At 38.2% G+C, this 21,476-nt stretch overlaps 1 protein-coding gene across 4 annotated transcripts in view; it reads right to left on the bottom strand.

The window, feature by feature from the left end:
- Positions 1-21,182, bottom strand: part of LOC131061526 (valine--tRNA ligase, chloroplastic/mitochondrial 2) — a 304,617-nt gene extending 283,435 nt beyond the window's left edge. For 3 of the 4 annotated variants that reach the window (XR_009110548.2, XM_057995258.2, XM_057995259.2), the window contains exons 1-3: positions 20,833-21,182; positions 19,061-19,187; positions 17,786-17,869 (exon numbers count right to left, since the gene is read on the bottom strand). Coding sequence is in view for 3 of the 4 variants with exons in the window: in XM_057995258.2 (XP_057851241.1) it covers positions 17,786-17,869; positions 19,061-19,187; positions 20,833-21,065 (444 nt within the window). In the remaining variant the exon portion in view is untranslated. The remainder of the gene's footprint in view (positions 1-17,785; positions 17,870-19,060; positions 19,188-20,832) is intronic. The other variant, XM_057995257.2, reaches the window with a different exon arrangement.
- Positions 21,183-21,476: the final 294 nt, after the last annotated feature.

Genomic DNA, 21,476 nt, shown 5'->3' with positions numbered 1-21,476 from the left:
TTCTCTCCAGCTTATTGTATATATATGCATGATTCCAATACAATGGAAATCAATTTGATTGCTCTGAAATGCAATCTCTAATAGAACACGAGTTCTCTCCAGCTTACTGTATATATATGCATGATTCCAATACAATGGAAATAAAATCGATTGCTCTGAAATGCAATCTCTGATACTCCTCAACAGAACGGCGTTGTAGAACGTCACAACACCACTATAACTGAAATGGCTAGGTCAATGTTGGAACATAGGAGTGTTCCCAGGAAATATTGGGCAGAAGCAGTATATACCGCAATTAATCTCGTTAATCAGTCTCCAACACAGGTTGTTAAGGGGAAGACCCCTAAGGAAGCCTGGACTAGTCACAAACCCAAGATCAATCATCTGAAAGTTTTTGGCTCTTTAGCATATGTTTGGATTCCAATTGCCAAGTGCTCCAAGTTGGATTCCAAGAATCAAAAGCTTATGTTCACCAGATAAAGTGACAACCACAAGGCTTACCGACTAATTGATGAAGAAATTGATTGTCTCATCTTCAGTTGAGATGTTGTCTTTGATGAAGAATGAGCACCTTTTCAGCTATCCTCGTCTGTGCAGAATTATGAGAATCGGCCTTTCAAGGCTACTAATTTGGGTGTCCATCTTCCATTTGGTTCACCTGATGGGAGGGATGATGCAGAATCTGAATTTGATGATGCACTACCTAAATTTCCTTCGGATGATGTTAATCTTCCACCTATTCAACCTATTCCAAATTCTAGTTCTTCCTCCTACATCTAATGTTGCTCCTTCTACTCTCCGACCTAAATGGTGGGCTAAGACCATTAGTGATCTTCGTCTTGATGAGCTCAATGAGGGTAGATCTTCCAGAAACAAGAGCAAGCAGCAAACTATAGTCAACTTTGCTCTCATGGCCAACATTCATAGTATTTTTGAGCCTCAAACATATTCTGAAGCTAAAGGAATCCCTGAGTGGGAAAAGGCTATGGAAGCTAAACACCAGAGTCTTTTGAAGAATAACACTTGGGTCCTCTCTAATCTTCCACCAAGGAAGAAGCCCATTAGCAACAAATGGGTGTATAAGGTTAAGTACAAAGTTGACGGAACCCTTGACAAGTACAAAGCTTGTCTCGTTGCTAGGGGGTTCTAATAGAAGGAAGGCATTGACTATGAGGAGACTTTTGCTCCTACAACCAAGATGAGTACCATTCGGCATGTCCTTGCCTTAGCAGCTCAATTTGGTTGAAAAGTCCATTAGATGGATGTTAAGAATGCATTCATCAACGGTGAGTTGCAGGAAGAAGTCTACATGACGCAACCTCCAGGGTTCAAGGTTGCTAGAAAATAACATCAAGTGTGCAGACTGGTGAAAGCACATTATGGCCTGAAACAGGCTCCTCGGGCTTGGTACATCAAAATTGACAAGTACCTCACAAATCATGGCTTTCAAAGGAGTCCATCTGATTCTAATCTGTATGTCAAAATCACTGGTGGTGATATTCTTATTATTGTTGTCTATGTTGATGACCTCATTATCACTAGTAGTTCGGCATTTTTGATCGCCTAGATCAAACAGAGTTTGTGCCAATCCTTTGACATGACAAACTTGGGACTTCTGCACTATTGCTTAGGTGTTAAGTTTGGCAAACTGAATGTAGTATCGTCATATCTCAGTCAAAGTATGCTCGCGGTCTGTTGCACAAGTTTCGAATGCAAGAGTGCAAACCTTCATCCACACCTATGGAGAAAAGGCTGAAGCTGACAACCAAATCAAATTCACCTATGGTGGATGAATCGGCATTGAGGCAACTGGTGAGCAATCTCATCTACCTTACTGCTACTAGGCCTAATCTCAATTTTGCAATGAGCTACACTTCACGCTTCATGACAACCCCCAAGGCTGATCATTGGGTAGTAGCGAAGCGTGTGCTGCGCTATGTGAAGGGCACTTCTGATTTTGGTCTTCTATATAGCAAAAGTCACGATCCTAGACTCATTGGTTTTACAAACTCAGATTGGGCGGGTTCTATTGATGACAGAAAATCAAAATCTGGGAATGTTTTCAATTTGGGATCTGGTGCAGTCACATAGACTAGCAAGAGATCCTAATAATTTTTAACAACCACAAGTTGATCATCTTTTCTGCTATTGGTTTTTTTAAAATGCAAGTGCTGTGCTTGATTGTAGAGGATTATTTAAAAGTTGCAACTATTGGTTTTCTAGAATTTTGTGATTCAACTAAACAGAACAATATTGTGCTTCTACATTTTTATCCAATAAGACATTAAAAATTTATAAGAGAGCTCCTATAAGCACTCCTTTACATGCACGAGTAGTTCTAACAACTCATAATACAAACAAACACTTGCACAATCAATTACAATATTATATTATCCTGCACTTGATATTTAGATGTTCATACTAACAAACTATAACAAACCTAACGATGTAATATTTCTAACACCCCCCCCCCCTTCTTACATCATTCTCCAAATGGGGATGGGTGGACTAACAACACTTGATGAACAAGTACAGTATTTCATCAAAAACACAAGGTATGAGTAGTGACTTACATCTAATTGTAAAAAACATTTTTGGAACTCACATCATACACTTCTTCAATAGGATTGACCTTATTGGAGTTTACCTAAGGATAGGAACATACACTTATCTAAGGTGATACAACCAATTTGGATAGGGGCAAACACATCTATCCATCATCAATTATGAATAGGGGCACACACTTATGTTCACAACAATCATGATTAGGGACAAACACATCCAATCATAATTACCCGCCAAATATGATTAGAGACAAACACATCCAATCACAAACAATCAACGATAGTGAGTACAGATAGACACATCCAATCAAAACATAAAAAAAATTGAGAACTAAGTCCTTGTTGTCACATATGCAACCATCGTTATAGATCAGTACCACTTTGATCATGAATGAAATGAGACAATTACTGCTACCACTTGGTAACTGATCTTAGATTTATTCATTTTGGCACTAATAGTATTGCCACTAATGCAATTTTGCAACCTTATTATTAGTGACTCCTTTCTTGAAGTCTCCATCAAAATGCAACATTTTCTCTAGTTTAACTAGAACTTTGGCATCCTGAGTTGAGGTGAGATCGATGACAACCAGCCCAATTTTGTGCTTGATCCAACTAACAATTCCTTCTTTTGTTCTTTCACTAGGATATGGCTTGTTAACTCCATCAGCAAAGAAATATACTGTAGGAAACCCTTACATACTAAATTTATCCACCAAACAACTTCTCCTTTTGCACCATGACTTCGGGAAAAGCAACTTCTACTTTCAAATCCGCCATAGATTTGTTGATACATAATAGCTTCGGTAAGATAAATGATTGAATGGGAGATAAATGAAGTCTCCCATTCAATCATCTATCTCATCGATAGATAATTTCAGATCTCACTGATTATTCCTTTATCTGATATTTATGTTATAATTGCTCTCCTTATTCTGTTACAGCATCTATCAATTATGTTACTCATGCAAACTGATGATTAAATTAAGTGCAAACTATTAAATTGATAAACCGATAATGATCGGGTTTTATTCTAACCCCCCGATTCATTATCGGGTTACCATTTTAATAGCCACCGAATTTACATAATGATCGGGCTTGATGAATTAAATGGTTATCGGGCTTAATGCATTACCACCGACTAACTAATATTATCGAGTTAAATGAATTGCTAACCGACTAACTAATGTTATCGGGTTAAATGAATTGCTAACCGACTAACTTAAGTTATCGGGCTTAAACCATTTTAATTGCCACCGTATATATTAATCAGGCTTAAACCAAACATTGCCACCGATTAATATTAATTGGGTTTTATCAAACATTGCCACCGATTACCATCAGCCTTGTTATGTTGTATATTGACAACCGAAATGATATCGGTTCATTTGCATATGTTATGGCACCGATTAGCAATCGGTTATGGAGGGACACGACCAAGGGGTATCTTGGTCGGTCATGTCCAAAGGACATGATCAATCAAGGTACCACTTGATCGGTCCCCTCCATGATATATATACACCGATAAAATGTTGTGGAGAGTACATAGAAAATATTAATGCTCTCTCTCCACCTGCAACAAAGAAAAGAAATCAGATTTATTATATTGTGAAATAACATATAATTGAAAAGAAAAAATTACATTGAATATAACTTGCTCTTTGAATTGAAAATTGAAATAAATTTACATGGTATCAGAGCTATAGTTAAATCGAACCTAAGGCTATTCAATTTTGTGGAAAATTCAAGACAAGCATATATCCAACATCACATTTCTCCAAATGGCCAGCACTATCAGATTCGAAGATAGACTTGAAGGAGGTGATAACTTCTCAGCATGGAAATTCAGAATTAAAATGATTCTAAGAGAAAATAAAGTTGAATCATTTGTAAAAACTGAAAATAAAGAACCTGAGACTGAACCTGACAAAGAGGCATGGATAGAAGGAAATGAAAAGGCTGTCAAGATCATAGTTGATGGGGTGAGGAATAATATAATGCCCATCATAAAGAAACATGAGACGGTCTACAACATGTTCAAAGCACTTGAAAATACGTTCAAGATATCCAATGCAAGTCGAACCTTGGCCCTAAAACAAGAAATAAATCATATAGCTATGATCAAAGGGGAGTCAGTCAATGCTTACTTCATGCGGATATCAACCCTAAGGGATGAACTAGCAACCCTTGGATACGAGATCCAAAGCAAAGAGTTAACATTCATTGCTCTAGATGGGCTACCTAGTGTGTGGGACACATTCGTCCAAGGCATCAATGCAAGGTCTAAATATCCAAAGTTTGAAAGGTTAAGAAATGACTGTCTCCAAGAAGAATAAAGGTTAAAAAAGAAAGGAATAAAACAAAAGAATATAGATGAAGATCTTCAAGTCCTAAATACAAACTCTAATAAGAAAAGCAAGAAGAAACAATTTAGGAAGAGGAAAGAGCGTCAAGGCAAGAACACCTCCAAGAAGGATCTCTCACATATTCAATGTTACAGGTGTGACAAATTCGGACACTAAGTTGCCAAATGTCTGGAAAGAGCCAAACAACGAGCCACATTTGCTAAAGCGGGAAAATCTAAAAGGGAAGATGACTCCGAGAAGTATGTACTCTACTCAGCACTTACAAACCAAGCATCAAACAAGGTTAACTCTTGGGTGATCGACAGTGGCTCATCCAGACACATTACAGGGTTTAGAGAAGTGCTAGACTCCATGATAGAGGAGAATGATGAGGAAGTGACTATCGGAGATGACTCCACACATCCAGTCAGAGGAGTTGGAACCTGCACCATCAAACTGACGTCAGGCATATCATTGCAACTTAAAGGAGTACTATATGTCCCAGGCATCAAGAGAAATCTAGTCTCTATATCAGCACTAGAGGATAATGGGTACAGAGTGACCTTCATGGACAACAGAGTGTTGGCTTGGCCAAGGAATTCATCTATCAAGATAGCTAAAACCATTGGTCAAAGACAAGGCTACTTGTATGAGTTGTGCACAGAGCCCAACCTAACCCTAATCCATGAAGCTACAAATGCTAATGAAGTTTGGCATAGAAGACTAGGTCACCTAAATTTTAGAGCTTTATCATCAATGGGAAACCTTGTCACAGGTCTACCTAAGTTAAAGCAATATCATTCAAGGGCATGCAAGGGATGTGCCCTAGGTAAAAATACTAAGGGTGTTTTTCAAAATAGTACTAGGAAAACAAGCAAAGTTTTAGAGTTAGTTCATTCTGATGATGTCGACCTATATCCGTACCTTCTTTAGGGGGATTTTTGTATTATGTAATATTTGTTGATGACTACTCTAGAAAAAATTGGATCTACTTCCTGAAATATAAAGAATCAGAAGAGATCCTTAATAGGTTTAAGGAATTTAAATCAGTAACAGAAAACTACTCAAGAAATAAAATTTAAACTTTAAGAACTGACAATGGGGGGGAATACACCTCAGATTTGTTTAAGGATTTTTGTAAAAATACTGGGATTAAGAGGGAGCTTACTATACCTTATAATCCTCAACAAAATGGGGTAGCTGAGAGGAAAAATAGGACAATTGTAGAAGCTGCCAAAGCCATGATTCTTGATCAAAATCTAAATACCAAGCTTTAAGCAGAAGCAACCAGCACTGTTGTATATATACAAAATAGATGTCCTCACTCCCATCTTGAAGATAAAACCCCTGAGGAAGTCTTTACTAAAACAAAGTCAGATATCAGCCACCTTAGGATATTTGGGTGCCTTGGCTATATTCATGTACCTAAGGAGAAAAGATTAAAATTAGAGACTTCTGGAAAAAGGGGAATACTTGTAGGATATAGTGAAACCTCCAAGGCCTACAGAATCTGTATACCTGGTCAGAGGAATATTGAACTGAGTAGGGATGTAATCTTTGAAGAAGACTTAGCCTTCAAAAGAGCCCAAAGCTCAATAGAACCTGAAGCCTATATCCCTACCCCTAGCATAGATGAAGACCCTGCTCCTGAGCTTCAAAGGGAGAATCTTGAGGAAAATGAAGGTGAAACTCAAAACCCACCTAGAGAAAATCTCAAGAAAAGACCACTATGGGCCACCAAAACTGTAAAAAAAGCTCAGAAGTATGTTGCTCCTTCAGAAATCTTCAGAGAAAGCAAAAGGCCTAACAAATTCACTAGCTATGTTGCCCTTATGAATGATCTTTCAAAAGCTGAACCTAACAATGTATCAAATGCACTTAAACATCAAATATGGAAGGATGCCATGTCTGAGGAATATCAGTCCATTATGAAGAATGATGTTTGGAAAATTGTTCCTAGGCCAACTAGAAAATCTGTTGTTTCTTCCAAATGGCTTTTCAAGTTCAAACATGTTGCAGATGGCAGTATTGACAAACATAAGGCCAGATTTGTAGCCAAAGGGTTCTCTCAAAAGGAAGGAATCGATTATGAAGAAACATTTGCACCTGTAGCCAGATACACCTCAGTAAGAGCCGTCTTAGCCATTGCAGCAGCAAAGGGATGGAAAGTTCATCAGATGGATGTTAAGACAGCATTCCTTAATGGTGAGATCTCAGAAGAAGTATACCTAGAGCAACTTGAAGGGTTTGAGATTCATGATGCAGAGTCTCATGTGTGTAGACTCAAGAAAGCTCTCTATGGGCTTCAACAGGCTCCCAGGGCCTGGTATGAAAGAATTGATAATTATCTCTCAAAAATAGGCTTCTCTAAGAATGATGCAGATCCTAATCTCTACTATAAGCAAAACAAAGGTGATATGCTAATATTGATTTTATATGTTGATGATTTATTAATCACAGGAGAAGATCACCTTATAGATCAATGCAAGAAAGATCTTTCTAAAGAATTTGACATGAAGGACTTGGGACTCCTTCATTACTTCCTAGGCTTGGAAGTATGGCAAAATTTTGATAGCATTATACCAAACCAAGGAAAGTATACCTTGGACATTTTGAAGAGATTTGGAATGATAAACTACAGACCCGTGACCTCTCCAATGGAAACAAATCTTCATAAACTTAAGGAAGCAGCAGCAGAGTCACAACCCACTGATCCTACTCACTACAGGCAAATGATTGGGTCCCTGATGTATCTGGTAAATACAAGACCAGATATCTGTTATGCAGTTAATGCTTTGAGTCAGTTTATGTGTGAGCCAAAGGAGATAAACCTGATAGCAATGAAACACATTATGAGATATCTACAAGGTACTCTAAACCTTGGTCTCAAATATGAAAGAGTTGATCTAGATCTACACGGATTCACAGATTCAGATTGGGCTGGAAGTGTGACTGACAGGAAAAGCACCTCAGGATGTTGTTTCAGTTTAGGTTCAGCCATGATATCTTGGATCAGCAGAAAGTAGTCTTCAGTAGCACAGAGTTCTACTGAGGCCGAATACATTGCAGCTTCCATGGCTGCCCGAGAAGCAGTATGACTTAGGATGTTGCTTGTGGGATTATTCAGTGAACCAGTGAAACTTACTGTTATCCATTGTGACAACCAGAGCTGCATAAAACTTTCAGTAAATCCGGTGTTCCATGACAGATCCAAGCACATTGAGATTCCATACCATTATGTGCGAGATATGGTAGACAGGAATGTGATTCAGTTGGAATATATTTGTACAAGAGACCAGACAGTAGATATTCTTACCAAACCACTTTCCAGAGTGAAGGTTGAACACTTCAGAAAAGGTTTGGGTATGATAGAAAGGTAATTTGCTTTGTAATCTGTACTTACATATCAATAAGATGTTTAATGTGTAAACTTCTTTGTCGTGTTAGGACTTTTATGGGTTCTACCCCCTGTGTTCATTTCTAAGAGGTGACGATCTCTCAGATAATAAACACTTGTATATAGACATTATAAGGTGACAATCTTATAGTGATCAAACCAGTTATCATGTGTGATTTTTGGTATGTCATGGATGTGCCATGATTATGTTGTGGTAAAACATTTGGAAAGATGTTAGTGCACATACCACAATGTGGATAAGTTGAGAATTTAATTATTCTCATGTGTTTATCCTTAGTATTGCTTGTTCTGCAATACTGATATCATGTGCTTAGGTGATATCATGTCATCACAAGGTGATGAATTTCTTGTATCACCTGTTTAGGTGATACTCCATGTCACGTGCTTAGGTGATATGGTAACTTGTATCATATGTTTTGATGATACTTCATGTCATGTGTTTAGTTGATATGAACCCTTGGAGAATGAGATTATAAACTATATAAGGAATACTGGTCATAAAGAGAAATGTGATGATAGACACTTTGTGTGTTATTCATCTTCCTGTTGTCCGTTGCACATGCTCCCTGTCGCCGACAGGGTCCCCCTTCTTGTTTTTGAGCCTTTCGTTCTCTCCTTGTTGAGTTTCGCGCAGAGTGTCTCGCATCCTTTCGAGCGAGTCCATGACTGGTCCGTGAAGTGATGATGTCAAAGAAAAGAGAGCTGATGAATCCATCAAGCTAGTCTAGCCCTCGGGCACGAACGCTACGAGTTTGTTCAGAAATTTTGAAGATCGCCTTGGATAGGCGTAAGGTGATAGAAGTTGGCGAAGCCCGCCAAGCAAGAGCAGTGCGTATGAAGGTCGCACGAGGACCCAAAGTTGTCGTTTTTTCGCACGAGAGCAATGAGATAGATTGTATGAGGTTTGTCTCCACGATGTTTGTGGGATTTGAATGAAGGATGATTTTCGCCTGCTGGTGAAGGAGCGAATTTCCTGGCCAAAGTGCCAAGGTTGGCGAACTTGCCCAAGCTCACGCTTCTCGAGGAGAAAGTCTAAATCATCAACATCGCTCTGGGAGTAAAATTTTGGACTTTCAGGCCAAATTGAGAGAAAACTCCAAAATTTGCAAAACTGGGCCTAAGGTCCGAAAATGTCTTAAAAACTGTGAAAACTGGCAAAAGTCTAAAATTTCAATAGTTGCCAAAATTGCCTAAGTCACCAAATTTCGGACCCTGGGGCTCAATTTCAAAAAAAAACAAAATTTCCCAAAACTGGCCTTAGGTCCGAATATGCTTGGAAAGTTTGCAAGGGACCCCAAATGGTCCGAATTACACTTAAGTCCCCCAATTTCAGACCCTGGAGCCGAAATTTAAAATTTGAAAAAGTTGCAAAAACCCCACATTCAAGGTAAAACGCTACATAAACTATTCCAAATCATTCATGTTCAGATTGCCAATTACCCAAGGTAAAAACCGTTTAAAAATGATAAATTCCTTTCAAACAATAACCGCGAAAATTTGAATTAAGAAGATAACCGTTGGAATTCAAAATTTGCAGAGTTGTCCATTCATCTTTACGCAGCAAGTTCGGGCAATTCCTCGCCATCCGTTTTCCTCAAGTAAGTACACTTTGTCTTTCTTGATCGTCTAAAATGCTTATAAATCAAATAGACGTATGTGCGAAATCTGATTAAAATGCTTAAATTTTCAAAATTCGTATTTCTTTCTGCTTGTAGAACGTCATTCAAAGCAGTCAATTTAGAATTTACTCCTGAGATTTAAAATTGCATCTTCAAACATAGGAAAAAATTTTGAGCTTTGCCCCTGTTAAAGATTAATCCAAAATCCAGAAAGTGTTAAATTCGCGATCAAAAGCTTCATGAATACTTTGGTTTAAAATCGATCAAGCTTTAGCTAGAAATGTCGCTCCATGTCCAATCTAAATTTTGAATTAATCCGTGAACGCTGGAGTATTTTCTATCTAACCCGCCTTACTTCTTTTGTATCGCCTCGTAATCTGCGCTCGACTGTGCAGGATAAATGCCTAAATCGGCAGTAGAATCATCAAAGACGCTCGCTGCAACCGAGACATTGCGAGCACCCAAATCAGATATCCCACGCAAAGTTGAAAGGATGAAATACCAGTACCAAAGAGGAGGATTGAGGGAGTCAAAAGTTCAAAGCATCTGGGACAATATCGGTGATACCGACCTAGGCCATATTGACATTCAGGACTTCAAGAATCGGGTCTTCTCCCCTAACGCATATGGCAAGCCTAGACAGATGGTGGAAAGTGGCATCGCCCAGGCAACGGGATTTCCTCCAGCAGTACAGAACTATGAGTTAGTGGTAGAGGCCGCCCGGCACTATCAACCAAATTCCAAATTGGTGCTCCTCGAGAACATGACCATCGCCAACTTCACTCCTGAGGCCATCGGCGACGCATTCGGCATTCCCTTCCCAAACAATCCCACAGCCACAACCATAGATGAAGCACAAGGGGCATATGATATGAATCCGGCCCGATGCAGAGCACTGATCAACGAAGAGTGGTACAAGGAGAGAAGGCTTCCGAGCGCCAGAATTGTGAAAAAGACCCCAAGAAGTGATTTTCATAATGAACATGGGGATATGGTCACATTACTCAGCCGAGTTATGGGACTTCCTAAATCCAACTACTTTGAAGAGTGGATGTTCTATTTCACAGAGCAAGTAATCGTTGGGAAGTCTAAGTTTGATTGGGCCCAGATCATAAGCGACAACATCCACACTCAGCTGATTGAGCTTGAAACCAAGAAATACTTCACTATGACCTCTTATCCGGTCTACATGTTTGCCAAGAACCAGCCGCTGCCAGGTTTGATAATGAAAGGTGAAATCGGGAATGGGCCTGGTCAAGTAAAGGTCTATGATTGTTACCCGCAGCAGCATTACCAAGATATAGCTCAGAGAGAAAAGAGCAGCCCAGCTTATGCAGTTGGCCAATATGAGCGCGTCAATGACGCCTTCACAATGCGCCTGGTCAGGCTAATGCAGGGAGGATTACACATAAGGCTCTCAGAGCAAGCTACTATTCTAGTACAGAGGTATGGAGCCCGGTTCATTCAGTTCCCAAGGTTCTCCTATATCCGAATAGCGGGCTTTGATGGTGCCCCTCTCCGACTTCCACGGTACCCAACCGACAAAACAATTCTTATGGAGGTCGCACGGCAATCACGTCTGGCCAACATCTTACTCAGAGAGAGCAAGCAAGCAGGATTCACGTTCCCCATGATCATAGGCAACCATGATGTCCACCTGAAGACCCCTACCCTAGTAGAGGAATCCCTTGCAGAGCTGGCCTCTTATGGCCTACAGGACGATTTTCCGAGAAAATATTTCAATCACGATAATCTGGCGAAGAGAGCCTATGGCAGGCGGTACATAGCAAAGGAATCAATTGAAGACTATTGGAAGAATTGCTCTGATGACTATGAGGTCTGGAGACGTGAATATTCTAGGCTGAGTGTGCAGCAAATGCGGCTCTTCGAATACCGTCGGGTCCCAGATCAACTCATAGATTCAAGGAATTGCCTCCAGGTCCGAGAATTTGAGGCAGTAAGGCACCTTTTGCCAGGCGTTGATTGGTCACAGGACCCAATCACTGATTTTGAGGCAGTCATGGCAGCCCCAGCAAGATACACAGACCAATGGTTACATCAGCAGATTGAGAGGCTGATTCATGAGGGAGTCCAGTTCACTTACCACCTAATGGGCAGCCTCGATTCTCAGTCTTCCGAAGATGAAGGAACGTCCAGTGCACCCAGAGAAGAAATTGAGAAACCTGCGAAGAGAAAGAAGGCTAAGGCTTGCAGAGGGACTCGAACGTCCAAGAGAACGAGAAGGGAAAAGATTCCGATAAGGAGACCAGAGGTCACTTCATCATCAAAGGACCCCAGTTCGTCCGACGATGTAGTGGAATTAGATTATATACCTGCTCCACCTTCTCAAAGTGACATTGATGCATTTGGAACTGATGATCCTCCCGCACCCGACATGCTAGAAGCTGAGATAAGGGCCATTGAATCAACCCAACCGGGTAACCAAATAGAGGAAGGAGAGATTCCATCCATTCAAGGGATCGAGGTGCATGAACCCACCCAACAGAGCCGCCATGAGTTGCTGCTCCACAATACGGCCAAAGATGACTCTATTGTCGAAAGAGAGCAAAGGATAGAGGAGAGTCGCGAGCTCGAAAGGACCGAGGAACAACCATCACGTGAAAATACCAGACAACTGTTCAGTGAAATGGGAGAAAGTTCAACTGCAAGGAACTTGGCACCTTCCCCACCCCTTCGGTAACAGAACAGCTACAAATCAGTGACGAGTCGGCTGAAAACCTCAAAGAACAGAATGCAGACTTAACCTTATCGTCAGCCCAGACAATTCCTCAAGAGTGGTTGATTGCCAGAGCCCAGTGCAAGGCCACCCCAAACCGCCTATTGATCTAGAGGACATTTTCTCGCGCATAGACCAAACAAAAGCTAAGGGGAAGAAAAAGCCCAAGGCATATTCTAGAGTGACCAAAGACGAGCAAAGGAACCGCACTCTTCACATTGCCACCCCGCCTGTGGACAAGCCAGCAGATCAGATTACACTGGCAGATTATAGCATCACGATTGTCCCCATTGGACGAGCCACTAAGGAGCAAGAAAAAGAAGAATTCAAAGATTCAGTGCAGAATATACTCAGGCAGCTTGAAGAAATAACAGCTGAAAAGAACATGTATCGGGCTCCTGCTGAGCAGGCCGAAGGGTACATCGATCAACTTCTGAGACCATTGCACAATGCCTCTGAATCCCACATTCCCCCGACAGCATTGGCACAGAGGACCACAACAGAATTTGAAGGAGTACGGGACACCGCAAGGGCCGTCAAGGAATGGATACAAGGCATCAGGAAAAGGGAAGAACGAATCCTTGAGGAAGTGAAGGAAATGGCTCGCCACCGAGAAACCACTTTGGTTAAGTTATTAGAGGTAAAGAGGGAATCCCTCCACATCCAGGAAGTGGCTGCCACTACTCTTCCCCTCATGAACGCTCTTTTCTAGACCCATGCACAGATTCCTACATTACCCACCATCCTAGATCCTCATAACATCAGCACCCTTAAGGAATGGTACTGGACTGTCAACATGAAGAATGATGCGAAGGAAATTATTGATACAGAACACAATGCATGCGAGGTAATTCTGAAAACCATGCATGAACTTGGCAAGATAATCCTTCGATCAATGGTTTCGGGATGGGTAAATGACCAATCCGATGAAGTGATACCGCCAGACTGGGAGGAGAGATTGGGAACAGATAAGATCACTTATTCCATTAAGGACCTAGGCTTCGCCGATCAATTCCACTCGGACATGTTGTGCTTTGAGCGTAATCGTTCCAGTTGGCAAGATGGTCTGAAGCAGGTAGACCAATACCTCGAAGGCATGCAATATAAAATTCGCCATCCTCCTATGCCTCCATTCAGGAGGAACGGGCAGCAGGTCGTGATCTATGGCAAGAATATTTGCATGATGAAGATGAATTTCTAGAAAAGGAATCTAGAGCTGGAAAAGAAAAAGTGATTTCTTAAAAGTGTTTTTTTCTCTCTAAGTCTTAAAAGTGCACTTTTGCACCAAAAGGTGACATTTGACTTTTAGTCAACAAAATGTAAAACTTTATTAATGCACCTTTTTGGATTATTTCTGAAATTGTTGTAATTACCTTTTTAGGTAGTTATTGCTCCTTTGGGGGTGGTTGTTGATATTTGCATCCCATTTATGGGTATGGGCAGCCATGTTTTATGGATGAATCTGGGCCACTTGTTTAGATTAGATCTGGGCCATTCATCCTGTTTTGAAGCCTATTTAAGGGACTAGTTTTCCCTCATTTTGTAAGAAGTTCTTGGATTGTTGCAAAAGCTCTGGCGAAATTTAAGGAATTAATGCAAAGATTAAGACTGTTTTCAAGTTTCCTTGTGAGTGCATGGTCTCCTTCTTCACTTAATTTAGAAATCTTTCAGTTATGTTTATTTCCTTTACATAGCATTTTCAAGCAAACATCTGATAGAATCCTCGCAGTCCACACCATTGGGGAACGACTGATTGCCTTTCTCTCTGCATGGTTAATCTAGACCTTTCATGCTTAGTTCGGTTATTGAATACTCACTATGAATGTAAAAGTTCTGATGTTGTATGCGATAACATGAAAAATCTTATTTTCCTTTGAAGATTGCACTAGATTTATGCAAACACTGTGCTTGAGTAGCTGGTAATGCCTAGTCTTGTTATTTGGAGGCTTCCGTCTGTTTGATGAAACTGCTATATTAGTTAAAATTTATATTTCATGTATCTCTCTCTCCCTATCCTTCCCTCTTTTTTCCCCTTTTTCTATCCAGAAAATCCGCAGTCCCATTAAAAAACAGTATTAACTTAACCGAAATCATTTGATAGAAAGATCATAAAAGTTCCAAGGAACTTATCTATAAATTGCCTATCTCAACATAAGTCCCCCTTGTGTTTCCAGCATAAACACATCAAACCATTGAGTCAAGACCTCACAAACGAAACCTTGAAGTTGTCCCCTTTGATCAAATATAAAAAAATAGCATTAGGGACTTCCTTATCTCAAGAGAGGATAGGATACTCAGCTGGTTATTCTATTCTATGTTGGCCGTACGGAGTTTGCAGCTATGCGATTTCAGACACGTCAACACTTCCCAAGCTAAAAGGGAGTGTTGATACATAATAGCTTCGGTAAGATACATGATTGAATGGGAGATAAATGAAGTCTCCCATTCAATCATCTATCTCATCGATAGATAATTTCAGATCTCACTGATTATTCCTTTATCTGATATTTATGTTATAATTGCTCTCCTTATTCTGTTACAGCATCTATCAATTCTGTTACTCATGCAAACTGATGATTAAATTAAGTGCAAACTATTAAACTGATAAACCGATAATGATCGGGTTTTATTCTAACCCCCCGATTCATTATCGGGTTACCATTTTAATAGCCACTAAATTTACATAATGATCAGGCTTGATGAATTAAATGGTTATCAGGCTTAATGCATTACCACCGACTAACTAATGTTATCAGGCTAAATGAATTGCTAACCGACTAACTTAAGTTATCGGGCTTAAACCATTTTAATTGCCACCGATTACCATCAGCCTTGTTATGTTGTATATTGACAACCGAAATGATATCGGTTCATTTGCATATGTTATGGCACCGATTAGCAATCGGTTATGGAGGGACATGACCAAGGGGTATCTTGGTCGGTCATGTCCAAAGGACATGATCGATCAAGGTACCACTTGATCGGTCCCCTCCATGATATATATACACCGATAAAATGTTGTGGAGAGTACATAGAAAATATTAATGCTCTCTCTCCACCTGCAACAAAGAAAAGAAATCAGATTTATTATATTGTGAAATAACATATAATTGAAAAGAAAAAATTCCATTGAATATAACTTGCTCTTTGAATTGAAAATTGAAATACATTTACAAGATTCACAGCCGCAACATACTAAGGAGCCAAAGCTTTGCAATGCCTACACCAAGGCACATAAAATTGGACCATAACATAATTTTTAAAGACAAAATCAATGAAATTCCCTTCCTTAAACACCACCACATCCTTCTCGTCTACAATTGGCATGGCATAACTAATCTCATCTTCACCGTCAAAATTCATAAAATTTTCAAACTCCTCTTCATGTTCTTCATGCTTGTCAAGGACTTCGTTTGAAATTTTTTCGTCTTCATCCTCCAAAAGCTCTAGCTTGACCTCATCAGGATTGCAGTCTTTCTTTAAAACATTTTCTGCACAATACAGCTACTGAATGTGTAGATCAGCAGGAGCATCGCAACCATGAAGATCACGTGTTTTTTAGACCCCATGGCTACCAAGGCGCTGATTCCATATTGGTTTTTCATAACACTCTCATGTTCAATTACACAAACTAATACCCTACTTCTATATTTTCATTCAATAAGACATATAACAAATTTATAGGACTTATATCTTCTATATTATAGGAGAGCTCCTATAACCATTCCTTTACATAGATGAGTTGTTCTAAAGGTTAATAATACAAACAAACACTAACGCAACCAATTACAACATTATATTATCCTACATGTGATATCCTAATGCTTATACTAACAAACACACTAACAAACCTAATGATGTAATATTCCTAACAGCAACAATGGATTCATCTCAAAATCCCTTTGCAGCTTAGGGTAAGGTCGGTATCACTTTGTAGAACCTTCAACCTAGTTTGGATGAATGTCACAGCATACCTAGGTACACAAAGTGATTCTGCAACCCTCTGTATCAATGATGTGCAACAGATGTGTCATTAAACCATGGACAGGTCATGCACCTTGTTGCACTGAGTGTTCCCTTGCCTAATGGCATTAGTTAGATATGTCACAGCTCTTCTGAAGATTATAAACACATTGATGTCAAGATAGCTCCTTGCATGAGGTTAAATCAGCAAGCGAAACACACCTTAAAGAATTTTATAAGGTGTTGTCTTGGTATCTGTTCAGTGTCTTGTGGTTAATTTGACAAATGACACCAGAGGGTGCTTCATGAAGATTCTTCTAAACATCTGGACTTTGAACTCATATTTCAGATGTTAATAAGCATAAGAAGAAAATGGAGCACATGGGCAGTATTGAATAATGCACAATTGTTGATGTGGGAGGTACAAAAGATTCGGATACTGAGTGTAGAGTTTGAGGGGATAAATGATGGCCAAGATACTATGGACAATCAGACGAAAGAATCAGGTGCTCCTCAAAGCTCCAGCTAATCAATTACCATAGACTCATCTTCATGCTTTCTGTCAAATGAAATCTAAGATATATTTCTTGTCATAGAAATTGTGTACAACTCTGCATAAGTTTTTGTTTTGAGTTTCAGTACCTCTGCATGGGGACAAATGCTAGTTTTTTGTTAGTTGAAAATTCCTGGCTTTTAGTTCTCTGCAGTTGGATGATATGGTGGAGTCTTTACATATTTTCTGTTTTCCCATGAAATATAATGCTGCGGAAATTGAGTTAAAACACATTCTTTTATCCCTGGTACAGATACAGTAGATAGTTTGCAGGGCGATATTGATATAAAAAATTATAATATGAGCAGTAATTAAGCTGTAGATACATCCTTTTATCCCTGGTATGGGTACTGTAGATAGTTTGCAGGGCATTAGTTAATATTGATATAAAACAATTATGTTATCAAAAAAAGAACATTTCTTAATACTGGAAATGAATAACTAGAATACCATCCATACACATCGACTTGAGAAATAGTAAAAAATAAAAACAATAATCTTTCAATAATTTCACTAATAAAATACCGGTCCACAATTGAAAAACTAATGAATGTTGAAGATTTCTTTAATGCATCAACTTTCTTACCTGTGTTGCAATACCAGCATGATCAGTTCCTGGAATCCACAGTGTTGATCTGCCCTTCATCCGCCAATATCTGATCATAATATCCTTGGGTATTGAAATTTGGATTAGAACCACAAAATTTGGATTGAGTCGTTCGAGGAAGACATGCTTGTTATGATTTCCAACCTTCTACTGTAATATCAACTGTTTGTCATTTTGGATTAATCTTCTTATCTTTGAGTTATCAATGCTAGAAAATTTGAGGTGGGGTCCTATGGAGGACTATTTTTATTGAGCAGGGATTAAAAATGAAGTTAGAATCTTTTTCTAATAAAGGGAGCTCTAGCAGGTGTATTTGGGGTGGGTTAGAAAATTTCCCCACCAGCTTAGGAATTTTTTTTGCCACTAGTCAATCTGGGGTTTTTAGATTCCAACCAATCAATCCATAAAAATTTTAGAGGGAAAATTATATATCTTTAAAGTTTTTAATCTCTTTGTTTGCAAGTCAATCAAAAAGTAATGCACAGACCAGAGAATAGCAGCAACAACGAGATACTTTAAATTAGGCATCAGAGTTTGCAGCGACTTAATTGAAGTTCTTTACACAAGTAGTGGGTATCTCAGCACCAAATTGAACTCTTCCACACAAAAAATTTCACTATACCATATATCAATTTTTATATCATTTTATACTTATATACTCTATTGAATTGTATATGTAAAACAATAATATTCATGAAATCACCAGCTCCCTTAAATAATCAAAGTTTAAACCACACTACAAAATTTATGAAACCTCCCACTTTAAAATATTACTAAAAATTATGATATTGCTATCAGATATTAACTGTGTAATTTTCGAGTCAAACTCATTGACCCATGTTTCATGAGTAGTGGTTCACAAGAACCCATCTGTCATGAGAATAAATTTTCAACAGCACTCAATGAAATTTTAAGGAAGCCTAACAAGCTTACTTCCAAAATGACAACCAGTTGATATTACATAGAAGGTTGAAAATCATAACAAGCATATCTTCCTTGCAAAAATTATATTGTTCCACGATATTGGAAAATCTCATTTAATAAGAAGATAAAATGCTCAAAAGACCAAATTCTACTTTAAAACCAATCAGTTGGAATGAAAATACAAGAAGAGAGAATCAAAGAAGCCACATCAAGGAAATATCCAAGTAAACGGCTAATTTTGATTGTGAAATACTAAACTTCATAAAGTGTTTGATAAGTAGCAAGGAACATATTTATGTAAAGCTCGTTACTACATGCATCAGTACCCACCTCAAGAGTAACAAACATGGCATGGCCCATGTGCAAAGCTCCCGTGACATTAGGAGGTGGCATGGAAATCACGAAAGACCTTCCATCTTTGTTAAGGTTAGGTTTAAAGAATCCTTGAGACTCCCACCTAAAAAAAAACCAAATTCATAAGGACCCACTCAAAAGGAATGATTAACAGACATGGTCCCATGCAGCTGTTTTAATGATGTGGTTTTCTGAAGGGTTTGGATATGGTCTCATGCTGAGGGGCTTTATAAAATATTTTAGTGGGTGATGTCACGAATTTTGAGAAGCAACTCATAAGGAGTAGGTCACATAAATTTATAACCATTTAAGTTTAAAACTTTAAGTTTGGACATTTGAAGAAACAAATGATCTAATGGCCTTTTTTTTTCAACTGTTAATGCAGAAAAGTTAGCTGAACTATTTTTTAATAATAGTTAATGCTAAGGTAGATGCATGACATGTGAAAAAAAAAACTCCTAAGCTGGTATTAAAGTTAGCTGAACTATTTTTTAATAATAGTTAATGCTAAGGTAGATGCATGACATGTGAAAAAAAAACTCCTCAGCTGGTATTAAAGTTAGCTGAACTATTTTTTAATAATAGTTAATGCTAAGGTAGATACATGACATGTGAAAAAAAAACTCCTAAGCTGGTGTAAGCTGGTGTAAGAAATTTCTAATAAAAATTGAAAATTAAACAGTAGACGTTCATATTTTCAAGAACAAAATTCGAATTTATCCTGTAACAGATTTTTATCGTCTCATGATACCTTCCGTTCCATAAAAATAGAATTTTTATTATCTTAAAAGCAATACCATGGAATTGAAAAATACAGAAAAATTAAAATAATCTTTCCCAATAAAATGAGAGCCCCTCATGCATAACTGTATATTTTAACCTAGTATTGGAAGGATTAAAAGTGTCCTCTACAAGTTTAGTAAGTTATGACAGCTTGCATGACAATTGTTTTAAATTCTAATGTTTATTACTATATAATTACTATAATTCCTCATCTATAAACCCTAATTCCTATTTAGAATATCTTAACAAAGAAAAATTAAGATTTTATGGGACCCCTACTTTGAAAAACCCTAATTTTGCTCTGCGATACCCACTTAAAAGTTTTAGCTAATTCCCCTCCAAAATGCAACTAAGTAGTTTTAATTTTTAAATGCACTGAATAATTTAGAATCTTTTCATAAAACAGTGGAACGGTTACAGTTTAGATTCCTTAGAACTTTAGAGTTTGAAAGTATTAGGTGTAGATGAACTAGGGGCACCGAAAGTATATACAGAAACTGCGTAACTATAATTTTAGTAAATGACAGTACTTTTTATCTTTACTCGTTTATTAAGATTTTCCCTCACAGTTCATTTTCAAAACTTGATATATACTCAAAAATTACAACAATAATTATTTTTTAAAAATTAAAATCAGGAGACAGCGTCTACTGTAAATTTTGAACGTCCATGGGACCCTGCTATTAGACTAATTTATAGCAAGTGTGTTGAATTTACCACCCAGCAAGATTCTACTCAAGACGTCCAAGATAAAAGATTTTTTTTTTTTTTTCATTTTCTTTTTTCAAGGAATTGCGTGTCTCCTAAAATCTAGTCTTTAAAGGCGGCGTCAACTAATTATGATAGAAACAGAAGGTCGTGTGACAGTGGAAAAATAAGACGGTCAGGTCTCATGTTTTAACATGATGTAGGTGTATAGAAGTAAAAAAAATTACAGGAGGTGCATAGCAGTGAGCAGCACTGACCAGTTATATATTCTTTCTTCAGCTGAAAAATCAAAAGTCTTAGGCAGCTGGGCTGAGGATAAGACTTGAATGCCTATGGACGCTTTGCTCTTGTGAACTCTACCTGCAAAACGGTGAAATGGAATTGGAGCTATAAATGAGGAGATGGAGATGGAGTAGAGGCACATGCGACCCATTTTCAAACCCCTTGCGCTGCCCGGCACAGGACAAGCGGCAGAATATGATAATGCCATTACTGATGATTGAGAAAAGGGAGTGGATAAGAAGCCACTGCAACTGCCTCACCACCAAATCCTCCTCATAAACTTTTCATTTCTTTGCCTCTATCGACAATATGGATAGGTTAAATTTTAAATACATCTACATAAAAGAGCTGTCGAGAATTTAATATTTTATTTCTTATATATACAGACATAATTTTTGTTTTTATTAAAGAATTATTTGAAATTTGAATTTTCTTTATAACTAAAAAAAATATTACTCATCATAAATATATATATGTGATAAGGAAATTTTTTATTAATATTTGTTTTATAAAGAATTATTTTCTTATTTACTTATAAGTTCTATATATTTTTAAAAGTGGTATTTTTTCTATAAAATTATTGTATTTCTTAAATTAATATTTTTAATTTTATAATTTT

The sequence above is a fragment of the Cryptomeria japonica genome, chromosome 8 (genome assembly GCF_030272615.1).
Source record: "Cryptomeria japonica chromosome 8, Sugi_1.0, whole genome shotgun sequence".
Classification (NCBI taxonomy): domain Eukaryota; kingdom Viridiplantae; phylum Streptophyta; class Pinopsida; order Cupressales; family Cupressaceae; genus Cryptomeria; species Cryptomeria japonica.
The sequence above is the reverse complement of the archived record's forward strand: the minus strand, read 5'-3'. Positions and strand labels throughout refer to the sequence as shown.